At 39.7% G+C, this 20,108-nt stretch overlaps 1 protein-coding gene across 6 annotated transcripts in view; it reads left to right on the plus strand.

Annotated features, from left to right (window-relative positions):
* The window catches only part of ATAD1 (ATPase family AAA domain containing 1), a 74,144-nt gene that overhangs the window by 21,805 nt on the left and 32,231 nt on the right, over positions 1-20,108 (plus strand). For 2 of the 6 annotated variants that reach the window (XM_078434131.2, XM_078434132.2), the window contains exons 2-4: positions 2,470-2,641; positions 15,505-15,603; positions 17,785-17,905. In XM_078434131.2, the coding sequence (XP_078290257.1) occupies positions 2,470-2,641; positions 15,505-15,603; positions 17,785-17,905 (392 nt within the window). Of the gene's footprint in view, positions 1-587; positions 1,630-2,469; positions 2,642-6,023; positions 6,045-13,729; positions 13,848-15,504; positions 15,604-17,784; positions 17,906-20,108 lie in introns of those variants that run through there. The other 4 variants (XM_078434133.2, XM_078434130.2, XM_078434134.2 and 1 more) reach the window with 4 other exon arrangements.

A 20,108-nucleotide genomic window follows, 5' to 3' on the forward strand; every position in this document is an offset into this window, starting at 1 on the left:
GTTTTATGTCATGATACTCCCTGTAGGATTCGAAAGTGGCATTGTCTCGATGTCTGGGATGTACTGAAAATCGCCCTAGTTGTTCGTGCAGTTCGGCGAACATCCAGCAGATGGCGGTTTCATCTCCGGCAACCCAAACTTTTCAATAAATGGAATCCTTTTATTCAGCTGTCACTAGTTTTCATAGATTAGGCTAATAAGACCTTGATTTTTGCCTACTGGCTTATTTTCCTGTATGAATAATATCCCCACACAATGATTCCACAGGTTCCAACTGCATTTTCAAATGGACCCTGTTGGAATGAAGGTTAGCTCGGTCAATTTTCCTCTTATCAGAAGCAGAGTGCTGTTAACTCCTCTTTAGGAGTCCGTGCGGAGGGATGAAAGCACACTTCAGTTTGTTACATGAGAGATTTTAATTAGGTGGCTCCTCCCTAGCTCCGTTTATAAAAATATAATTAATAACTGGACTGTGTGTTCCTTGAGCAAAGTCATTGCTCTTAGCCATTATCGTATGCCAGTATATAGTAGGCATTATATATATATTCATGTTCAGGAGGCGCTTTATGGTTTGACTCAAATCACTTAATGTCCGTAGGTCAAAGTTTCTTCGTCTGAAATGAAGGCTTTCAATTATTTTGTTAAGTCAGTTGAAGTTAATGATGTGCTGCTGTGAAGTAAATGGCCCCTAGTGATGGAGACACGTGGAACCCTTGACTTTCTGTTTTGGAAATCGTTCAAAAGTCTGGCAGTGGTTTTGTTGGAATGATAGAGTGGGAAGTTTTTCTGCAGTCAGAGTTTATCTTTTGAACAGATAATTACTGAGTAGCCTCTCATGTGGAGAAGATTATCAATCCCTTTTTATAAGGAGTTGAATTCTGGTTGAGTAGGCTAGGCATTATATAAGCTCAATAATGGGGCCACATGAATAATACAGGATATCAATGTGATCTGAAGGCTTTGAGGTGTGGGTAGAATTTGACTGATCCTGGATAAAGGGGGAGAACTGGCCCATCTGGGGCACCAGGCAAATACTGTAGAGGGAAAATACACGTGGCGTTTTCTGGTACCAGTGCCTCCAGCTACAGAAGGGGTGAGAAGTTCCTCTTTGGGGCTAGGTTAGGATGCCTTGAATGCTTGGAAATCCTGTTAGTAAAGGAAAAGCTTTGGGGAATTGTCGGAGCTATCCCAGGGGAGGGCAGCGAAGGTCTTTAACTGGGTAGTAGGCGTGAGAAGGCAAACCTGATGTTAGAGGAGAAAAGACCATGGATGGTAATCTTTGCGGTTCCTGATTTTCACCTGTTGCTGAGCTGCCTGTGCAAAGTCTCACTTACTCCTTTTCACCTGAGTGCAGAATATATTCTCTCCCTCTGCCTCCCCCTCTCTTATTCGTATAGCATAGCACTCAGCACGGTCCTGCGCTATGAGAGACTAATGGCATTGTTCGAAGCCGAGATCCTATTTTGCAAAATGTGAGAGTCAAATCATCCCCTAACAGCCTTAGTTTTCTGGGTAGTTACTGCCTTTGATAGGCACGTGCATGCCTTCTGCAAGCCTGTACGGGACTGATCTAGCTGCTCAGAGATGCATGTCAAAGCAGGCATGTTGCCTCCTTTTTTCCTCTCTTGGGTGAGTACTATAATCTTGTGGCTCAAAAATGTTTGAATGTATTGCTTCATATTTAGCTGGGTTGTTGGAAACGATAGGATGCCTCAAAAAATTTAACGTCACTTATTAATAGAGAAAATGTCATGTTTAAATTTAAGCAGGCCTTGAAAACCTTTAGAAGTAAGTCTGACTCTTAAATATGGAGAACAAACTGAGGGTTGCTGGAGGGGTCGTGCGTGGGAGGGGGAATGGGCTAAATGGGTAAGGAGCTCTAAGGAATCTACTCCTGAAATCATTGTTCACTATATGCTAACTAACTTGGATGTAAATTAAAAAAATTAAATTTAATTTAAAAAAAGTAAGTCTGAGGGAGAAGCAAGTCTGTTCACGGTTTTAATTTCACTCAGAAATTACCTGCTGTCCATTGCACTTAGAAGAAATTCTTTTCACACTAGTAATGGGCTGCCTTCTTCAGTTGGGTTAGTGTTATAGTCAGTGTATCTCTGCATTTGCTGAAGTGGTTATTTAAAAGCTGTTTAAAAGAGTAAATAAATACTTTAAGATATTGAATGCATTTTTCATCTAGAATTATTGTCTGCTTAAATTCTGTGAGCTTTTAGGAAAATTCATTAAAAAGTATAGTAAATCTTCAGTGTTTTAATATGTGCCTTCATTTTCCAAAGAGAGCTTAAAATGTGTTTGTTGAACATTTGAAAATTCATTTTCCCTCAAAATAAACCCTTTAAGGTAGATATTGTTGAATTTGACTAAGTTTTACCTGCTGAGGGTGAACTACATCTCAGTCTCCCAGTTTTAATCAATGTAGTTATTACCTAGTGACATTTCTGTTTGTGTTTTAAGGTTAATCAAGATGGTACATGCTGAAGCCTTTTCTCGTCCCTTGAGTCGGAATGAAGTTGTTGGTTTAATTTTCCGTTTGACGATATTTGGTGCAGTGACATACTTCACAATCAAATGGATGGTAGATGCAATCGATCCCACCAGAAAGCAGAAAGTGGAAGCTCAGAAACAGGTACGAGTGAGATGTCTGAGGGTCACTTTCCTTGCAGCTAGCTGCGATTTGGCCGTAAAACAAGGGGTATAGTAGAATTGTACACTGAGAGGTTCGCCGTGTGAAAATGTGTTTGCACATCATATTTAATTTCATTGTTTCTTTAAAAAGTGCTTGCTTCTCAACTTTCCCACTCTGTTAGTAACTTACCAGAATAAAAAAATGATGAAGAATAAAGACATTCCAGCGTTTTGTTGTGAACATGTTCATTAGAAGGTTTTTGTCAGCTAATGAATGAGGGAGTCTAGGTAAAATTTGTCAACAGACTGAAGAAAAACAATTTATCTTTAGTAATGGTATACAATTTGTTTTGCATGACATTTGAAATGTGGATAATACTGATAAGCTGCGATCTCACACTTGCAAACTACTCTGATTTCTAATTTAAAAATTGTTAAATGTTATTAGTATAAGTAGTAGTTTTTAATTTTTTTCTGTTATTGCCTCTTGTGGTCATTTCCTTATTAGGATGATATATTTGCTTTGGTGTCTATTCTTACTCAAAAAAGTAAAACCCTCAAGGAGCCTCTCAAATTTTTCTTGCTGTTTGAGGGCAAGATGTTCCTCCTGTTCGTCAATTTTTAGATTCCTTCTGTGAGTTGTGACTGGTGAACTCAGTAAACATTTACTGAGCTCCTAGCAGATTCTTGGTGCCAAGGGTAAAAGACGAATAAAATGCTCAGGGCTAGTGTGGCAACCCGGGATGTGGATAGATGACTGCCTCACGGCACTGCGCATAGTTTGTAAATCGGCAAGAATCAGTGTCACGAACACTGCTTAGTGTTTGTAACTGAAAAGCAGTTCGAACAGGTATGAGTTTGTTCCCTAAATTTGATTACAAAATAGTTGACTCGAGGTCTCAATTATGTCATGATATCAGTCATTTTGTCACTCTCTGAGATGTCTGACCATCGCCAGGTATGTGTGTGTGTGTGCACGCGCGCCCGTGTGTCTGTGTAACTAAGTATATCCTCGTGTCAGCTGAAGTGCAGCTTTTCCCGCCGCCTACACTATGAAAGCCCACTTCAGTCTGAGGTCACAGTGTTAACAGGTCATATCATTTTCAGAATTTTTAAAATCAGAGATGTGACTGTCTTTAAAGTTTATTTTATTTTGAGAGGGGGAGAGAGAGGAGAGAGAGAAGAAACCCAAGCAGGCTCAGTGTTTTCAGTACAGAGCCTGCCACAGGGCCTGATCCCATGAACCTCAAGATCATGACCTGAGCTGAAACCAGAGTCGGATGCTCAACCACCACCACCCCCCTCACTTAAAAAAAAAAAAAAAGAATGCTGGAAGGACTTCGTGATTATATGGGAAAAGAAAAAGGACATTTTACAAATGAATCCAAGATTTGTCTAGAGTCCTCGGAGACTCCGAGTGTGTTTCATAGAGGTTTAGAAACTAGTAGCTAGGGCACATTTGTGGGAAGATGATACTTGATTTGGGCATATTGAGTTTGTATTGGTGGTAGGAATCCTGGGGAAAATGTTCATCCAGCAGTTACAGTTGTAGGTGTACATCTTGGAGGAAAGATCAGTCCTCAGAGCATCCATGAGATGCTCGTAAGTAGTCGGACTCCTTAGAGAAGTGAGTCTCACTGGATGCATTGGGCCCCAGGGTGATTCTTGTAAAAACGTATCATTTGTGGGGTTTCCCCAAACCACTCCTCCATCTTCCTCCTACCACCATCAGGATTTATATGTTCAAACTTTGTTGAGAGTTTTTCATGTAGTTGTCACTGTGATAGATGGGGATGACTATTGGGAGCAATGAGATCTCTAAAGGAGATGCTATCAAACACCATGAATAGTAGGCCAAAGAGTCAGCCTTCATCTAGGGAATGGGGAGATGAAGTGAAGCCAGTGGAGAATGAATAGGTCAGTTAGGGTAACTAGATACCCGGACTCACCTTTCTGCTGAGAACAACTAAACGATCTAGATAAAATATTTTCTAAAATCATCTTAAAGGTATTCATGAGCTAGCAAGAAAGTAAGAAATTCAGCTAAAAAACTGAAGGCAAAGATCGGAAAAGATATGATGAGCTTTGATGGCCAGCTTTCACGTTGGAGGAGAATTTGCTGAACCCACTGAATTTGAACTTCTCTTTTTATGGCCTAGAGGAGCTCAGGACACAAAGCACAGGCCTATTCCAAGGTAGGGTATCCAAGAGACAACAGTCCCATAAATCTTTGACTCCAAAAGACTATACCCTCTGGTAATTCACCTAAAGATAAAGATGTGAGATGGTTTAAAAAGAGAAATTTAAGACATACACTGGTTGAAGTGCCACGTAGAAATTGTAGATACAGAAAGTTGTTGAGAATAAAGTGATGGAAAATGCATATACCATACAAATACAAAGAGAAAGCTGGGTGAACAAAAATAAACTTTAAGGCAAAAATATTAGAGAAAACAAGGTTCATTATGGAATGATTAAACGTTCTGTTCAACAAGAAATAGAACATTTCTGTATTCGTGTGCATCTATTAATGCAGCCTCAAAATATATAAAGCAAAAAACTGATCGAACTATAAGGAGAAATAACATATCCATCATCATGGTGAGAGGTTTTTAACATTGCTTTCAGTAATTGGTAGATGAAAAGTTTTTTTGCTTTGTTTTGTTTTAATTCCAAACTGTCAACACACAGTGTTACATTAGCTTCAGGTGCAAAATGCAGTGGTTGGTCAATTCTATACATTTCTCAGTGCTCATCATGATCAGTATACTCTTAATTCCCCTTCACCTGTCTTACCTATTCCCTGCCCCCACCTCCTTTCTGGTAACTGTCAGTTTCTCCTCTATAGTTAAGAGTCTATTTTTTAGTTTGCCTCCTTTTTCTCTGTTCGTTTGTTTTGTTTCTTAAATTCCACATATGGTATTTGTCTTTCTCTGATTGACTTATTCACGTAACATTATACCCTATACATCCATCCATGTTGTCACAAATGGCAAGATTTCATTCGTTTTGACAGCTGAGTAATCTATTGTGTATCTAGACCACATCTTCTTTATCCATTCATCTATTGATGGACACTTGGGCTGCTTCCATAATTTGGCCCTTGTAAACAATGCTGCAGTACACATAGGGGTGCATGTATCTTTTTGCATTAGTGTTTTTATTCTGTGGGTAAATACCCAGTAGTGGAATTACTGGATCGTATGGTAATTCTAGTCTTAATTTTTTGGGGGTACCTCCATACTGTCTTCCACAGTGGCTACACCAGTTTGCACTCCCACCAACAGTGTGAGTGTTCCGTTTGCTCTGCATTCTTGCCAACACTTGTTGTTTCTTGTGTTTTTTATTTTAGCCGTTGACAGATGTGAGGTGATATTGTGGTTTTGATTTGCATTTCCCTGATGGTGAGTGACATTGAGCATCTTTTCATGTGTCTGTTGGCCATCTGGATGTCTTTGGAGAAATGTCTGTGATGATTATTTGGGTTTTTTGATGTTGAATTGTGTAATATCTTTTTTTTTTTTTTTTAATGTTAATTTTTGAGAGAGAGAGCGAGAGAGTGAGCAAATGGGAGAGGGGCAGAGAGAGAGGGAGACAAAGAATTCAAAGCAGGCTCCAGGCTCCTAACCGTAAGCACAGAGCCTAATGCGGGGCTCAAACTCACGAACCGCAAGATCATGACCTGAGCTGAGGTCAGATGCTTGACTGACTGAGCCACCCAGACGCCCCAAATTATATAAGTTCTTTATATAATTTGGATACTAACCCTTTATCGGATCTGTCATTTGCAAATACCTCTCTCATTCAGTAGATTGTCTTTTAGTTTTGTTGATTGCTTCCCTTTATGATGTGCAGAAGCTTTTCTATTTTGATGTGGTCAGATGAAACATTTTTAAAAAATCTGTAAGGATATAGCAGATTTAAGTAAGTAGCAGCTTATCTAGTGGCCATGTATAGCATATTGTGCATCAGACAAACGCGGCGTACATATCCAAGGCACTCATGTAGGATTTACAAAATTGGACGGTTGCCACATTGTACAGCAGACATCGGGCTTCGTGGTACTGGTAGCGTGCTTGTTACATCCCCCGGCTCCAGTGCAGAACAGGAAGGTCAGTAAATACCCAGGACGCTTGGACTTTTTTTTTTTTTTTTTTTTGAAGGAGAGAGAGACAGAGCATGAAGGGGGCGTGGAGGGGCAGAGAGAGAGGGAGACAGAATCTGAAATGGGCTCCAAGCTCCGAGCTGTCAGCACAGAGCCCGACGTGGAGCTCGAACTCACAAACTGCAAGATCATGACCTGAGCAGAAGTCGGACGCTTAACCGACTGAGCCACCCAGGCGCCCCCCAATATGCTTGGAAAGTAAGAAACATCTCTGAAGATCTCCTCAGTGAAAGAAAATATAATACAAATTAGAAAATATTTATAATTGAATTAAACGTCATGTATTAAATGGTACTCAGAGATTTATAGTCTTAAGTGTTTGTTACAAAAGAAGGGAGAAGATTAATTAAATCTCCAACTTAAGCTCAAGAAAAGATTTTCAACATAAACCCACAAATAATGAAAAAATGGGAATAGTCAAGGTAAGACAAATTAATAAGAAATGAATATACAATAGAAGAGTGAATAAAAATACAGAAAATGAATAAAGAAAGTCAGTGAAGCCAATATGTTAGTTATTTGAAAATACAAAAATATTTGACAGTTTTGTAAAACCAATCATGAATAAAGAATGAAGCCACCAATAAATATTACTAGGAATGATAAAGGAAACATAATGATGATGCTGCAGACGTTAAAAATAAGGAAAGTAAATAATCGCCAATAAGTGTAAAAACCTAGACAGACTCTTAGAAAAATATTTATTTCCGTGACTGACTTAAGAATTAGAAGACGACGGGCACGTGGACGGCTCAGTTGTTTTAGCCTCTGACTCTTGATTCCGGCTCGGGTTAGGATCCCATGGTTCGTGGGATAGGGCCCAGTGTCAGGGTCTGTGCGGGACACGGAGCCTGCTTCAGATTCTCTGTCCCTCCCTTTGCACGTGCACTCTCACTCTCTCTTTCTCAAAATAGATAAATAAACTTTTTTTAAACATTAGGTGACGAGGGCCACCTGAGTGGCTCAGTTAAGCGTCAGGCCTCTTGATTCCAGCTCGGGTCCTGAACTCATGGTGGTGGCATCGAGCCCCGCATTGGGCTCCACACCGGCTGTGGATCCTGCTTAGGATCCTCTCTCATCCCCTTGCCCTCCCCCCCCCCCCCCCCACTTGCATGCGCTCTCTCTCAAAGGAAGGTAGGATTAGAAAACGTGGATACTTAGTCTCATACCTATGAAGTAATATTGGACACATATTTTGATAAAGATTACTCCAGGCCCATCAAGTTTTACTGGTAAATTCTAGAAACATATAAAGAATAAATTTATAATAACAACCTGATGCAAACTCTGAGGGCAGCATAATAACAATTCTAAAACTTGTCACGGGCTTGATCTCGATTGTAAATGAATAGAAAAACCTTAAAATATTAGCAAGTTGAATTTAGCAGTGTATAAAAAAAAAAAAGGTAACATATTATGACCAGTAGGATTTATTCCAGGAATTTAAGGCTGGCTTCATTTGAGGAATAAATATATTTATTCTATAATAACAGATTAAAGGATAAAACTGTGATTATCTCAAATGCAGAAAAAGCCTTTGTTAAAATTAAATATTCATTCTTTTTAGAAAAGCTCTTAGTAAAAAGCTCTTAGTATCTTAGGAATAGAAGATAATGTCTTTAGCCTGATGCAGTGAATTTACTATAGAAAACATACTTCATGGTAAATAGTTGAAAGCATTTCCTTTATGATTAGGAGCAAGTCAAGGGAGCCTGTTGTCATCACTTCTGTGTAACATTTTACTGTTAATGATGCATAAATCAAGAAAAAACAAGAGATAGAAGGATTGGAAGAGAAAAAATTAAACAGTCATTAAACACAGATAATACAATAATCTACATAGAAAGTAAACAACATCTGTAGCAAAGCTGTCAGGATTAATAAGAATTTAAGGGCCGCTGGATATAAAATTAGTATACAAAAATCAACTATTTCTGTGTACCCACCGCAGTTTGAAAATGCAGCTTTATAAAGATACTGTTTACAGTAGTATCAAAAATACACAATAACTGGGCGCCTGGGTGGCTCAGTCAATGAAGTGTCTGACTTCAGCTCAAGTCATAATCTCACAGTTTGGGGGTTTGAGCCCTGCACTGGGCTCTCTTCTGCCAGCACAGATCCTGTCTCCTTTTCTCTGCCCCTCCCCCACCCATCCTCCCTCCCTCCCTCTCTCTCCCTCTCTCTGTCTCTGTCTCTCAAAAATAAACATTAAAAAAATACATAATAACTGACAAGCACAAGTTGTACAGCACATTATTTTTTAATGTTTATCTTTGAGAGAAAGAGATGGAGTGCGAGCCAGGGAGAGGGCAGAGAGAGGAGACACAGAACCTGAAGATCCAAAACACGTTCCAGGTGCTGAGCCATCAGCACAGAGCCTGACATGGGGATTGAACTCACAAACTGCAAGACCATGACCTGAGCCGAAGTCAGACGTTCAACCGACTGAGCCACCCAGGCTCCTGTACAACACATTTTTAATGAAAATTACAAAATGATTGAAAGCTACACTTAAATGCAATGCCAGTGAAAAAATACTGACCGGCTTTTTTTGTTGTATTTTTTTCTAAAATTTTTATGGAGGAATAAAAGTTGAGATATAGGCAAAACACTCTTGAAAACAAGATGTATATTGGGGGAGGGAGAATTTGCCCTAATTTATATCAAAACTTTTCACAAAGCTACAGTTATTAAGACAGTATGTTATTGGTACAGGGGTGGATTGGCAAATTCAGCAGAGTGGAGTCGAGAAACAGACCTAGGCATGCTGTGGGAAATTGATGTATGAAAGGACTGGCTCTGCTTTGTACGTAGATTGTTGGAGAAAGGATGATCCAATAACTGATACTTGGACAGTTGGTTCTATATGAGAGGGAGTAAAATTCGATTTTTACTTGGTACCATTTACAATAATCTCTTCCGTAGATTAACGACTTGAATTTATTCGTGTAACAAATATTTATAGAGCACATGCTCTATGGTTCTTTTGCCTCACCTGTAAATTCTAAAGACTTTTTTTTTTTAACATCTACCCAATTATTTATAACACCCAAAAAATGGCCAGAGGAGTAGTAATAAAACCAGGATAATGTAAGGTGCTGGTACTAGTCTTTCCCATCCCAACACACCTGAAATAGACAGAACACCGCACACTGTAGAAGTCGTTCATTGTGGCAGTCAATTGGAACTGGAAGGCCCACATTCTGAAATCACAGAACTAATTGGGGGAAGTCAGTGGGTGTTGAATGTAACTTTAAAAAGCTCCTCCTCACATTTGTCTCCCACTGTCTGAAAAATCCTTTGGTCAAGTCCTCAAAACCAAAGGAAGAGAAGGTTGCAAAAGAGAATTGGTTGTGAATGTTGTGTCATAGAGTGATCCAGGAGGAAAGGAGAATATGGAGAATGTGATCAGAAAAAGTGGTCCATAAATGTAGAGTGCTTTCCATTCACTGGGGACAGCAAGCAGAATTTAAAGTAAAAGAATGTGGTCGTTCCAGAGTTTGCTGGCGGACAGGTAAAGAAGGAAAGGGAAAAGACTAACGCAGAAGGAGGAGGTGGAGAGTTGCTGCCAAAGAGGATGGAGGTGGGTCCCAGAGGGGTCGGGATCAGTGGTCACGAGAACCTTTTAAGGTCGAGTTCATTTGCTCTCAGTGAAGTGGGGCGATGTTACAACTAAATGGGAATGGAGGTTTCGGACCTGCTCAGGTAAATACGTGATCCGTGTTTCATGAGAGAAATTGTGGGTTATGAACATTAGGGCGTAGTTGAAGGAAGCATGAGTTTATCGGGAATTCAGTTGTTTTGTTTTTCTTAACTTCTTGGGCGTTTCTCAGCATCTCGGTAGCAGATAAACTGAGTGGTGGTGCGGAGCCAGCACCGAGAACAGGACTGACCCTGACCGGTACAAGTGTAAGGGGTGTGCTAAGGTTCAACGGAAGACATTGTTGAAATAATGACCTGCGGTCCAGGCCATTTAGGAAGTGCAGTGTTGCCAGGTGGGGGGTAATTAAGTGGGAGTACAGAAAGGAATTAGAGAATTAGGAGCACACCTTGAGGGCAGAGATCAGGTGTGACTGGGGGGGAGGAGGAAGGTATGACTTCCTCAGTCACAAAGGAAGAGCACTGAATTTAACAGCCTAGGCAACATTTGGAGGCTACCTTAATCAGCGGGCCTCGTGCGAGTTTAAAGGCAGTACGGTTATGAGTTGAAAGAAAGGTAACATGATGTAGGTACATTCGCATCGGGAACAGTAACCCAGAAGTAGTCTTAATGTTTGAATTAAACACAATATTTGTAAATAATTTCTAGCCTGAAGCCAGGAAAACGTCCCAGCTTGGTGAAATGTGGAATATTTAATTGGCAATGAGAGAGGAGACCGTTTGTACGGAATGGACAGGGATTTCCTGGGCCCGCGGCTGCTGCTTGGATTGTATTTAGATGTAGTGGAAGAGTTTTGATAGGTCTGTGTGATGAAAGGGTGGGTCGGGATAATTGGGGCGTAGAAGAAGGAACCCTCTGGGTACGCTGTCCAAGTACAGGAGGAATAACAATGCTTGACCTGTTCTGAGACTATGTCATACTTCTGAAGAATTACACTGTATAGTATTTCTGAGATTGTAGTTTGTCAAAGGCCAGGGAAGATTCACTACTGAGAATTCTTCATACACCTGAAGGTTGTGGACTGTGACCTTAGATAAGTTAATGTCTTCTTATTTTTAGTCCTGTCATTGTACTTTAGTCTTCAAAACTGTTAGTTATTTTGAAAGAAATAATAGCTGAAATATTTTGTGAAGGAATGATACACTGAAACCTTAAAAAAAAAAAAAAACTGGAACTCTCAAGTGCCAGGTATTTTTGTTTTTTAAGTTTATTTATTTTGAGAGAGAGAGAGAGAGCACAAGCAGGGGAGGGGCAGAGAGAAAGGGAGAGACAGAGAATCCCAAGCAGGTTCCCCGTTTGTCCGCACAGAACTGGACTTGACGCTCGAACCCATGAACTGCAAGATCATGACCTGAGCAGAAACGAAGAGTTGGATCCTTAATCCACTGAGCCACCCAAGTGCCCCTCAACTGCCAGGTATTTGTAAGAGCAGCCAGTACATTGAGATAGGAAGTCAGGAGTAAACAGTTGGTGTTGCCTGACTGGCCAAGGTGGAAATGCTGAGGAAAGAGCTCCCGAGAGAGGGATACTCGGGGCGGGGGTCCGCAGTGTTGTTCACACGCAGGTGCGGTGGAGGGTAGGAAGCCCACTCTTCTTAGGACGTCCAGAGACTGACCGTGAGAGGGGAGACGACTTGTCTCCATGTTAGTCTAGAAAAGGGTGCTTTCAAGAATTTTAATACAAGTGTATAAGAGATTACATCTAAAATATAATTATTCAGACTCTTTGCCGTTTCCCGTGGAAATGTAGTGTTGTGAGCTTTCTGTCTGTCAGTGACTTCCTCTGTCCACACTTAAATCAGAGTACTTTAGCTGTGACTTTAATAAACAGACCTAAGTTTAATCAGTTAACCTACCTCTGGTTTTTCACCCTTGTTAATGCTATCTCTAATTTTCTAAAATTAATCTCCCAAAAGAACAACCAATTTTACAAATCTTTCAGAAACTAATGAAAGGTTTCTTTTCTGCTACTCCTTCTCTCCATTTCCTCCTTTCCCATTCTAGGCAAAAATAGTTCACTATTTCCTACTCCACTTCTTAATCTTGTTAATCTTAATCTTCTTAATAGTTTACATGGAGGAAAAAAATGAAATAGCATGAAAGGATAAAAATACTATGAAACAGTTAAAAAGATGACTATACAATAATACGTAAGTTTCCCTCCTACCTCTGACTCCCTTCAACCCCTCACCTACCACACACCCTACCACAACCCCTCACCTCCACAGAGTGACAACTACTTGGAGAGATTCACTTAAAAACCAAGCAAAAGTTGGTAACTAGAAAATACGATTGTCATTGAGCTGTAAGCGATAAAGCAGTTCATGAACATAAGCCATTTTTAGAGTACAATCATTTTGTTTTTCTTGGTAAAACATTTTAGAAACGGGCTCACTTAAAGTTGTCAAAACTAGAAACAGTTGGATAACTTCTTCTGGAAGACAGTTTGATGTGTTTAGGGGTACTTTATTTATTTGTTAACCACGTTCTGGTCTCGCAGATGAGGAATATTAGTGTTTCAGTAGAACAGCTTTGGAATTAGACAGATCAGGGTTTGAACTCTGGTAATGCCAACTCCTAGCTCATAATCTTGGCAATTCTTCTGATTTCTCTGACTCTTGAGTTCCTCATCTGAAAAACGAGCATAGTAATAGCTACCTCTCAGGATGGTTGTACGGGCTGATGGTAAGGAAATGAAAATGAGTTTTGCCCCATAAACATTAATTTTGTTTTCTGTCAGTGTTGTTAATGCAACCTGAAGACATTGTTAAATGGGACTGCTTATATGGGGGGAAAGATTTTAGGTAAATTTGACCACGGCATTTTCTATTTCTATAACATAAACAACATAGTTGATCATTTTTACTTAGGAAATCCCAAACGTAAATAAAGTTTGTTTAAAGCAAGAAGCATTTGTGACCTAGAGTAAAATTTTAAGAGCAGCTAGCTAATGGCGAAAGAGCAGGATGCCTCAACTCGGCACTGTTGACATTTGGGGCCAGATAATTGGGGAGGGGCAGGCTGTACTGTGTCTTTCAGAATGTTAAGCAGCATTCCTGTCTCTGCTGACTACATACCAAGAGCACCCTCCCCGCAAGGTCGTGACAGCCAGAAGTATTCCCAGACCTTGCCAGATGTCCCCTGGGGGGCAGAGTCACCCCTGGTGGAAACTTTTGTTTTACAGCATAGCCTAAAAAGAACACATGTGGGATGGCTTCACATTTATAGAAGCATAATGGAAAAGAATAATTGATGTTATTACAGAGGCTAAAATAGGATACCTTTCATACCTGACACAAAAGATTTAAAATCAGCGAAAGAGAAGATATTTACAAGAAAGAGATTAAAAAACCTGGAAAAGGCTGTTTTCTCCATTGATTTGGTAATTTTACCGGCGGGGGTGGGGGGGTTGGGGGAGCTAAATAGGAAAACGATGTGGTTATTTATTTTAAAAATGCTACATTACTAGGATATGATTTATCCTACTTTATCCACATTTATCCTATGCTCTGAGCAGTCTGTAACTATAGTGCTGTGTGAGATGCATTTCCTTCTAGAGCAGCCATACCCCCTGACCAAAGCAAGATCTTACAAAATCAAAAGTATTTTAGGGGCGCCTGGCTGGTTCACTTGGTGGAGCATGTGACTCTTGATCTCAGGGTGGTGAATTCAGGACCCAAGTTGGACTGCAGCCTACTTAAAAATAAACAAAGTATACAATATATTTTTAAAGCATTTTAGGAAAATGGAACAAAAACAGGTATTTATCAGAGCACTTTTAAATATGTTCATTTAATTGAAATTTGAATGTGTTTTCTGCAGTCTTTTTAAGACTCCTCAGTGCTCACAAACCCCTGTTATAATTGGGGAAAGTAGGGTCATTGGGAGGTGGTTAGAGGGTGGGCTCTGGAGTGGGGCTGCCTGCATGTGTCTGTCGTCTCTTCCATTTGCTGACTTGAACCTGAGGCAGATTATTTCATCTGAGCTAAACTTTAATTTCCTTTTCTGTGGTGGGGAGAAATTGTACCTACCCCATAGGCTCGCTCGGGGGATTCAGTGAGCTAATCCATTTACAGTATTTTGGCATATGGTTTGGCCCATTCAGTAAATGTTTGTGATTATTATTGATTTTAATTTTAGTTGAAATCTTTGTTGTATTGCTAGAGCTCGTAGGTTTCAGGTTAGTCTTGTCCAGCTCTAAAAATATATATGCAAATATACTTACAATTTATTTATTTTTTTAAGTGTTTATTTTTGAGAGAGAGAGAGAATGCGAGTGCTCACAGGGGAGGAGCTGAGAGAGAGAGAGAGAGAGACAGAGACAGAGAAAGAGAATCCCAAGCAGGCTCCGAGCTGAGCACGGAGCCTAATTTAGGGCTCAATCCCACAACCACAGCATCACTACCTGAGCTGATACCACAAGTCGGACATTTAACCCACTGAGCCACCCAGGCGCCCCATCATTTAGAATTTAGGAATTATTATCTCTGGTTGCCTAGTCCCAAGAATTGGCTTTAACCAAAAAGGACAGCATCTTCGAACAATTTGGAGTTTGATTGCCGTGGGCACCTGGTGTCGATAACTGGGTAATTTGAAGGAAGTTAAGCATCTGTTTTCAGAAACTTGATTTAAGAAAAGAAACTCCAGTTGTCCATTTTTTAAATGTTTAACTGCTCTGCTCTCATCTGGAGGTTTCACCTGCACCTGTCATGATGGTCTTACTTGAAAGGACATCAAGTTGGACCCTAGAATCTCATTGGAGCAGTACAAGGCCCTATGTGTATCTCAATCATGTGCCCTAATTTTCTCATTTCCTAGGAGCTGGTTTAAATTGCCCTGGTTTCTGTGCAGTTAGACACTCACCTTTTGTCTTTACCTACAAGCTTACATTGGGGAAAGAGGAGGTCAAGGGGCCTAGAATTTCCCTGGAAAATTCTTGCATGTCTGTTCATGGCTCTTTAGACTTCACAGATAATCTCTTTTGAAGTGCCAGGACCCAAATACCAGACTAAAGGAAGTTGCTTGTTTTTTTGTTCTAGGCAGAAAAATTAATGAAACAGATTGGTGTGAAAAATGTGAAGCTTTCAGAATATGAAATGAGTATTGCAGCTCATCTCGTAGACCCTCTTAACATGCACGTACGTATCTTTAATCTTATTTAAGATCGTTTGGGTCTGGCATTTTGTGTCGGGTCCTGAAGACGAACATATTTGATGATCCTCTAAGAGGAGTCACAGGATCTGGCATAGTTTTGTGCTCACGGATGTGACTGAGTACAGCAAAAGGATACGAGGCAAAATGAGCAAGAAAAGGGGCCTGGAGTGAAGTCTGGAAGAAATCAAGCACAGGCTTCCAAGAGCTTTCTCCCAGTGAAGTCATGCGGGCTTCACTTAATTCCTTCAGCAGCAGGTTGTGAGGACAAGTGTGAAGTGCCGTGTCCACCAGGGAAGCTCAGTAGAGACTCCCAGGATTTTAATTGGGACTGGTCATGTAGACCCCACATCCCAACATCTACCAAAATTCTAGACGTTCAGAGGAGAAACACATGTCCCCCGTAAACCATTTTGTTTGCACAGCGAGGTGTTCTTATTAGGGAATGAAGGAATTCTCCCGAAATTTAAGCCCCCATACTGCAGCCGAAGGCCAGCCTCGCAGGTAGGCCTTTCTAAGGACAACAGCCTGAGGCCTGCCGTGTTAACCTTTTTTGGCACACACTTGTTTAGATAAACTTGTTCTTCTATATATTCACCTTTGTGGCATATAAAACGTACTGCTTTAAGTTATGTGGATATTTGATTTGGAGTTTAAATGTAGATGTTCATATTAAGATACGGTAGGCAACACAAGATTCTGAATTCTAATTTTTTCCATTCATGGCCTTGGCAAATTGTTTCCTCTTTGAGTGTCAGTCCCCTCGTGTAATCCAGGGATGGTGTGATACCTGCTGTACCTACTTCAAAAGGATTATTGGAGGATCAGATTAATGTAATATATAAACTCTAAAATCCTATGTGAATATTTGATAACAGCAGGTATAAATAGGTCTTGTACGACAGATATAAATAAATAGAATAGAATAAGTATGGTATTCCTATCTCCAAATCTAGGAAATAAAAGTCTTCAATGTCTGTTAGTATCTGTGTGCACAGAGATAGATACATGTCCCCAGAGTTAATCCTCCATTTCAATTTAATTTATAAATTTACAGTGGGACTTTTTGTCTCTGTGTTCATTTCTGAGTAAGGCTGTACTAACAGACTCTCTTTTTTGTTATAGTGAAAGTAGGTGCTATTTTTTTTTTTTTTTTTTTTCAGGTTTGGCTGTGGTTTTTCACCCTTTTTTTTTTTTTTTAAGTTGTAGTGAAAGTAAATTTCTTGTAAATATGGCTTCTGACTCACCCCACCTTCAGCCTCTTTACTCTGCCAGGTTAGAGCAAGATTGATTTTTTTTTCCCCCTAGGTTTTTTCAGTTTGTTTTTTTCTCCTCTCCCCCCTTCACCCCGTCCCCATTTAAAAAAAAAAAAATTTTTTTTTTTTTTTTTTACATTTATTTATTTTTGAGAAACAGAGCACAAGCAGGGGAGGGGCAGGGAGAGAGGGAGACATAGAATCCAAAGTAGGCTCCAGACTCTGAGCTGTCAGCATAGCGCCCGATGTGGGGCTCGAACCCATGAACCATGAGATCATGACCTGAGCCAAAGTCAGATGCTTAACCGACTGAGCCACCCAGGCGCCCTCCGTCCCCATTTTTGAAGTTGAGTCAGAAGGTTTTAAAATACACAAGCTGTGCTTATTTTGACAGTATATATCCCCTGTTTACAAAGATGAAAGTTCTGTTTTGAAAGTTTTATTTTTGATTAATAAAATTCAGAAGTCCAGTGTTGCATGAACCTATTTCCAAAATGTCTACCTGTTGTGTTTGACAGCACCCTATATGAATCAGGGACACTGCTGGTAAGCTTTTCCCCATCAGCTAGCGCTGAGTTCTCTGTCTGAGCTGGTTCTCCAGCTTCTTGGCAGAGTATTCCTTCCTCTTACACGGAGTGAATTCAGCTTATTAGATCCCTGTAGAGTTTTGAGTCCTGGGCCTAGTGCTTTTAATAGTAGGTAGTTGATGATTAATTCCTTTTTGTAATTTCATGGTAATTAAATAATTTCAGTATTGCTGTAAAAAGTCTTTACTAGTATTATATATTAATCTTTTATCATTTACATATAATTATCAGATTAAGGTTTGCCATTTTGTTTTTTTTTTTTTCCTTTTAACTTCATTGAATATATGTAAGTTGTGAAATTCATGTTGACCTTACCTTTTATCAGGTTACTTGGAGTGATATAGCAGGTCTAGATGATGTCATTACGGATCTGAAAGACACAGTCATCTTACCCATCAAAAAGAAGCATTTGTTTGAAAATTCCAGGCTTCTGCAGCCTCCGAAGGGTATGGTAAAAGTTTACATTTGCTAAAGTATTAAAAATGTAGGAAACATTGAAACTTTCTGCCATTATAGAACTGGTATCGCTGAGGTCGGATGTTGAAGAGAATACTGAGATCCAGTGAGCTGTTTTATAAATAGTAGTTTTAAAATAATTGCTCATTCTTCAGCTTCCCAAATTTAGGTAAAACTTTTTCCCTGTGATTACATGTCAAAATAATCCCTTTATTGCAAACTCATTTTTATTACTTCCAAGTAAATAAAAATTGGGAAAATTGAAATTAAAAAATCTGAAGTCATGGTATGGGTTCTTTTGTTTTCAAAGTAAGAACACTTTTTGTTGTCTCATAATTTAGCGATATTGTTTTTTTCTCCTAGTAATCTTCATTATTTTTGGATTGCAGTGGTTTTTTAGAAGAAGTACTGGAGTACAGGTGAACTAGAAATTAAATGCTACTTTTTTTTTTTTTTTTTAATTTTTTTTTTTTTTAACGTTTTTATTTTTGAGACAGAGAGAGACAGAGCATGAACAGGGGAGGGGCAGAGAGAGAGGGAGACGCGGAATCCGAAACAGGCTCCAGGCTCTGAGCTGTCAGCACAGAGCCCGACGCGGGGCTTGAACTCACAGACCGTGAGATCACGACCTGAGCCGAAGTTGGATGCTTAACCGACCAAGCCGCCCAGGCGCCCCTAAATGCTACTTATTTTTAAGGGAAACTTCCTTATTCCTAGTTAGCGATGATTTTAAAAACCTCAGAACTCAAGAATTGGAAACGCTTACAACTCCTTCCTTACGTGTAATGCTTTTATTGTTGTCCACTCAAATATGAATCACGTCTAAGTGTTATGGAAGGTGATTCAGATGGAGCTTTGGTGACCGTTGGCAGTGAGATAAATACACGTGTGTTACCGTGGCTTTCCCATACAGACGCTACAGCAGCGGAAAGAGTGGAAACTGCTCTTTCGTGTATTCCTCACACTAGACAGGTTTACTTTTCCATTGCTCTTCGAGGCTGAAACCAAATTATTAGACACATTAAAAAAAAAAGATCTTTAGAAATATCAACATAGTGCTGTGTGTAAGTTATGGTTGCTTGTCATCTTATTAATTTTGCAGTTATATCAAAATGCATCAATTTATATTTCAAAAGTAATTGAAGCCGATACCTGTACACTTTCACGAAGTAGGTAATTTTTACTCCTGGTAAATAGAGGGTGATGATGACGTGTTCTTTTCATTAACTAAAACAGCAAAACTGTTCATTAGGTATTTCGTTTTATTTTCTGAAACAACAATACTTCCTTTTTTCCCCCCTAACAAAAAGCATTTAGTTTATTGTGTTTTTAAAAATTTTTTCCCCAGAAGAAAATTGCAGATGATTTATCTGAGCCAAGATCAAAGAGTAAAGTACAAGTTGGCTTATTTAGTTCTTTACCCTCTTCCGGCTGGTTGGTAGTTTGAACAAGAAAGACCTTGTGTGAGTTGTCATCTCCTAGTTTCTTAATTTGTGAATCTAGAAAAGTCAGATGCAGGATGGGGCCCAGTTAGTAGTTGGATGGGAGAAAAGTAAGATGCGTTTTCTGTGCTGTTCGGGAAAGCTCCAGCCCTCGTCAGCGACGCCTAGCCCGGGTAATTGGGTCGCTGTACCAGTCGCACTTGGTTTAAAGCCCCAGTCAATTAACACAGCAGACACCAAATTACAATGGGATACCTCAAAGTTACGTGTATATCTGGTGCTTCTTTGAGAGCATTGTCCAAAACTAGAAGTGGTTTCTGTGTGTATTTCAAAATTTTTAAGTTACCTGACTAGCTCTTGATTATGTAATCTAAAGTTATACTGTTTGAGCCTTTTCAGCCTTGCATTTTTGGAAAGTTTTTTATCAGGAACAAAATTTGAAAAGCCATTGATTTACTTTTTGACCCTCAACATAAATTGGATGTTAGCAGACAGAAGCAGAACGTAAAATCGGTTGTATACCGTAGTTTGTTCCATTTTTGAACTGGAAATAGGTTACATAGGTTAGAGTCGTTGTTTTATTGCCAATTTTATGTTATCCCTGGACAGTTCATTGCTGTCGGGGCTAAAAGTCCGCACTGCCTTACAGACTACGCGAGGATGATTTGAGAATGTCTTCCATAGTAGCACACGAGATCAGCCAATCACGTGAAGGTAGAAAGTTGGCAGCTGTCATGCCACCAAGTGGTCA

Source organism: Panthera onca, chromosome D2 (genome assembly GCF_046562875.1).
Source record: "Panthera onca isolate mPanOnc1 chromosome D2, mPanOnc1 haplotype 2, whole genome shotgun sequence".
Lineage (NCBI taxonomy): Eukaryota > Metazoa > Chordata > Mammalia > Carnivora > Felidae > Panthera > Panthera onca.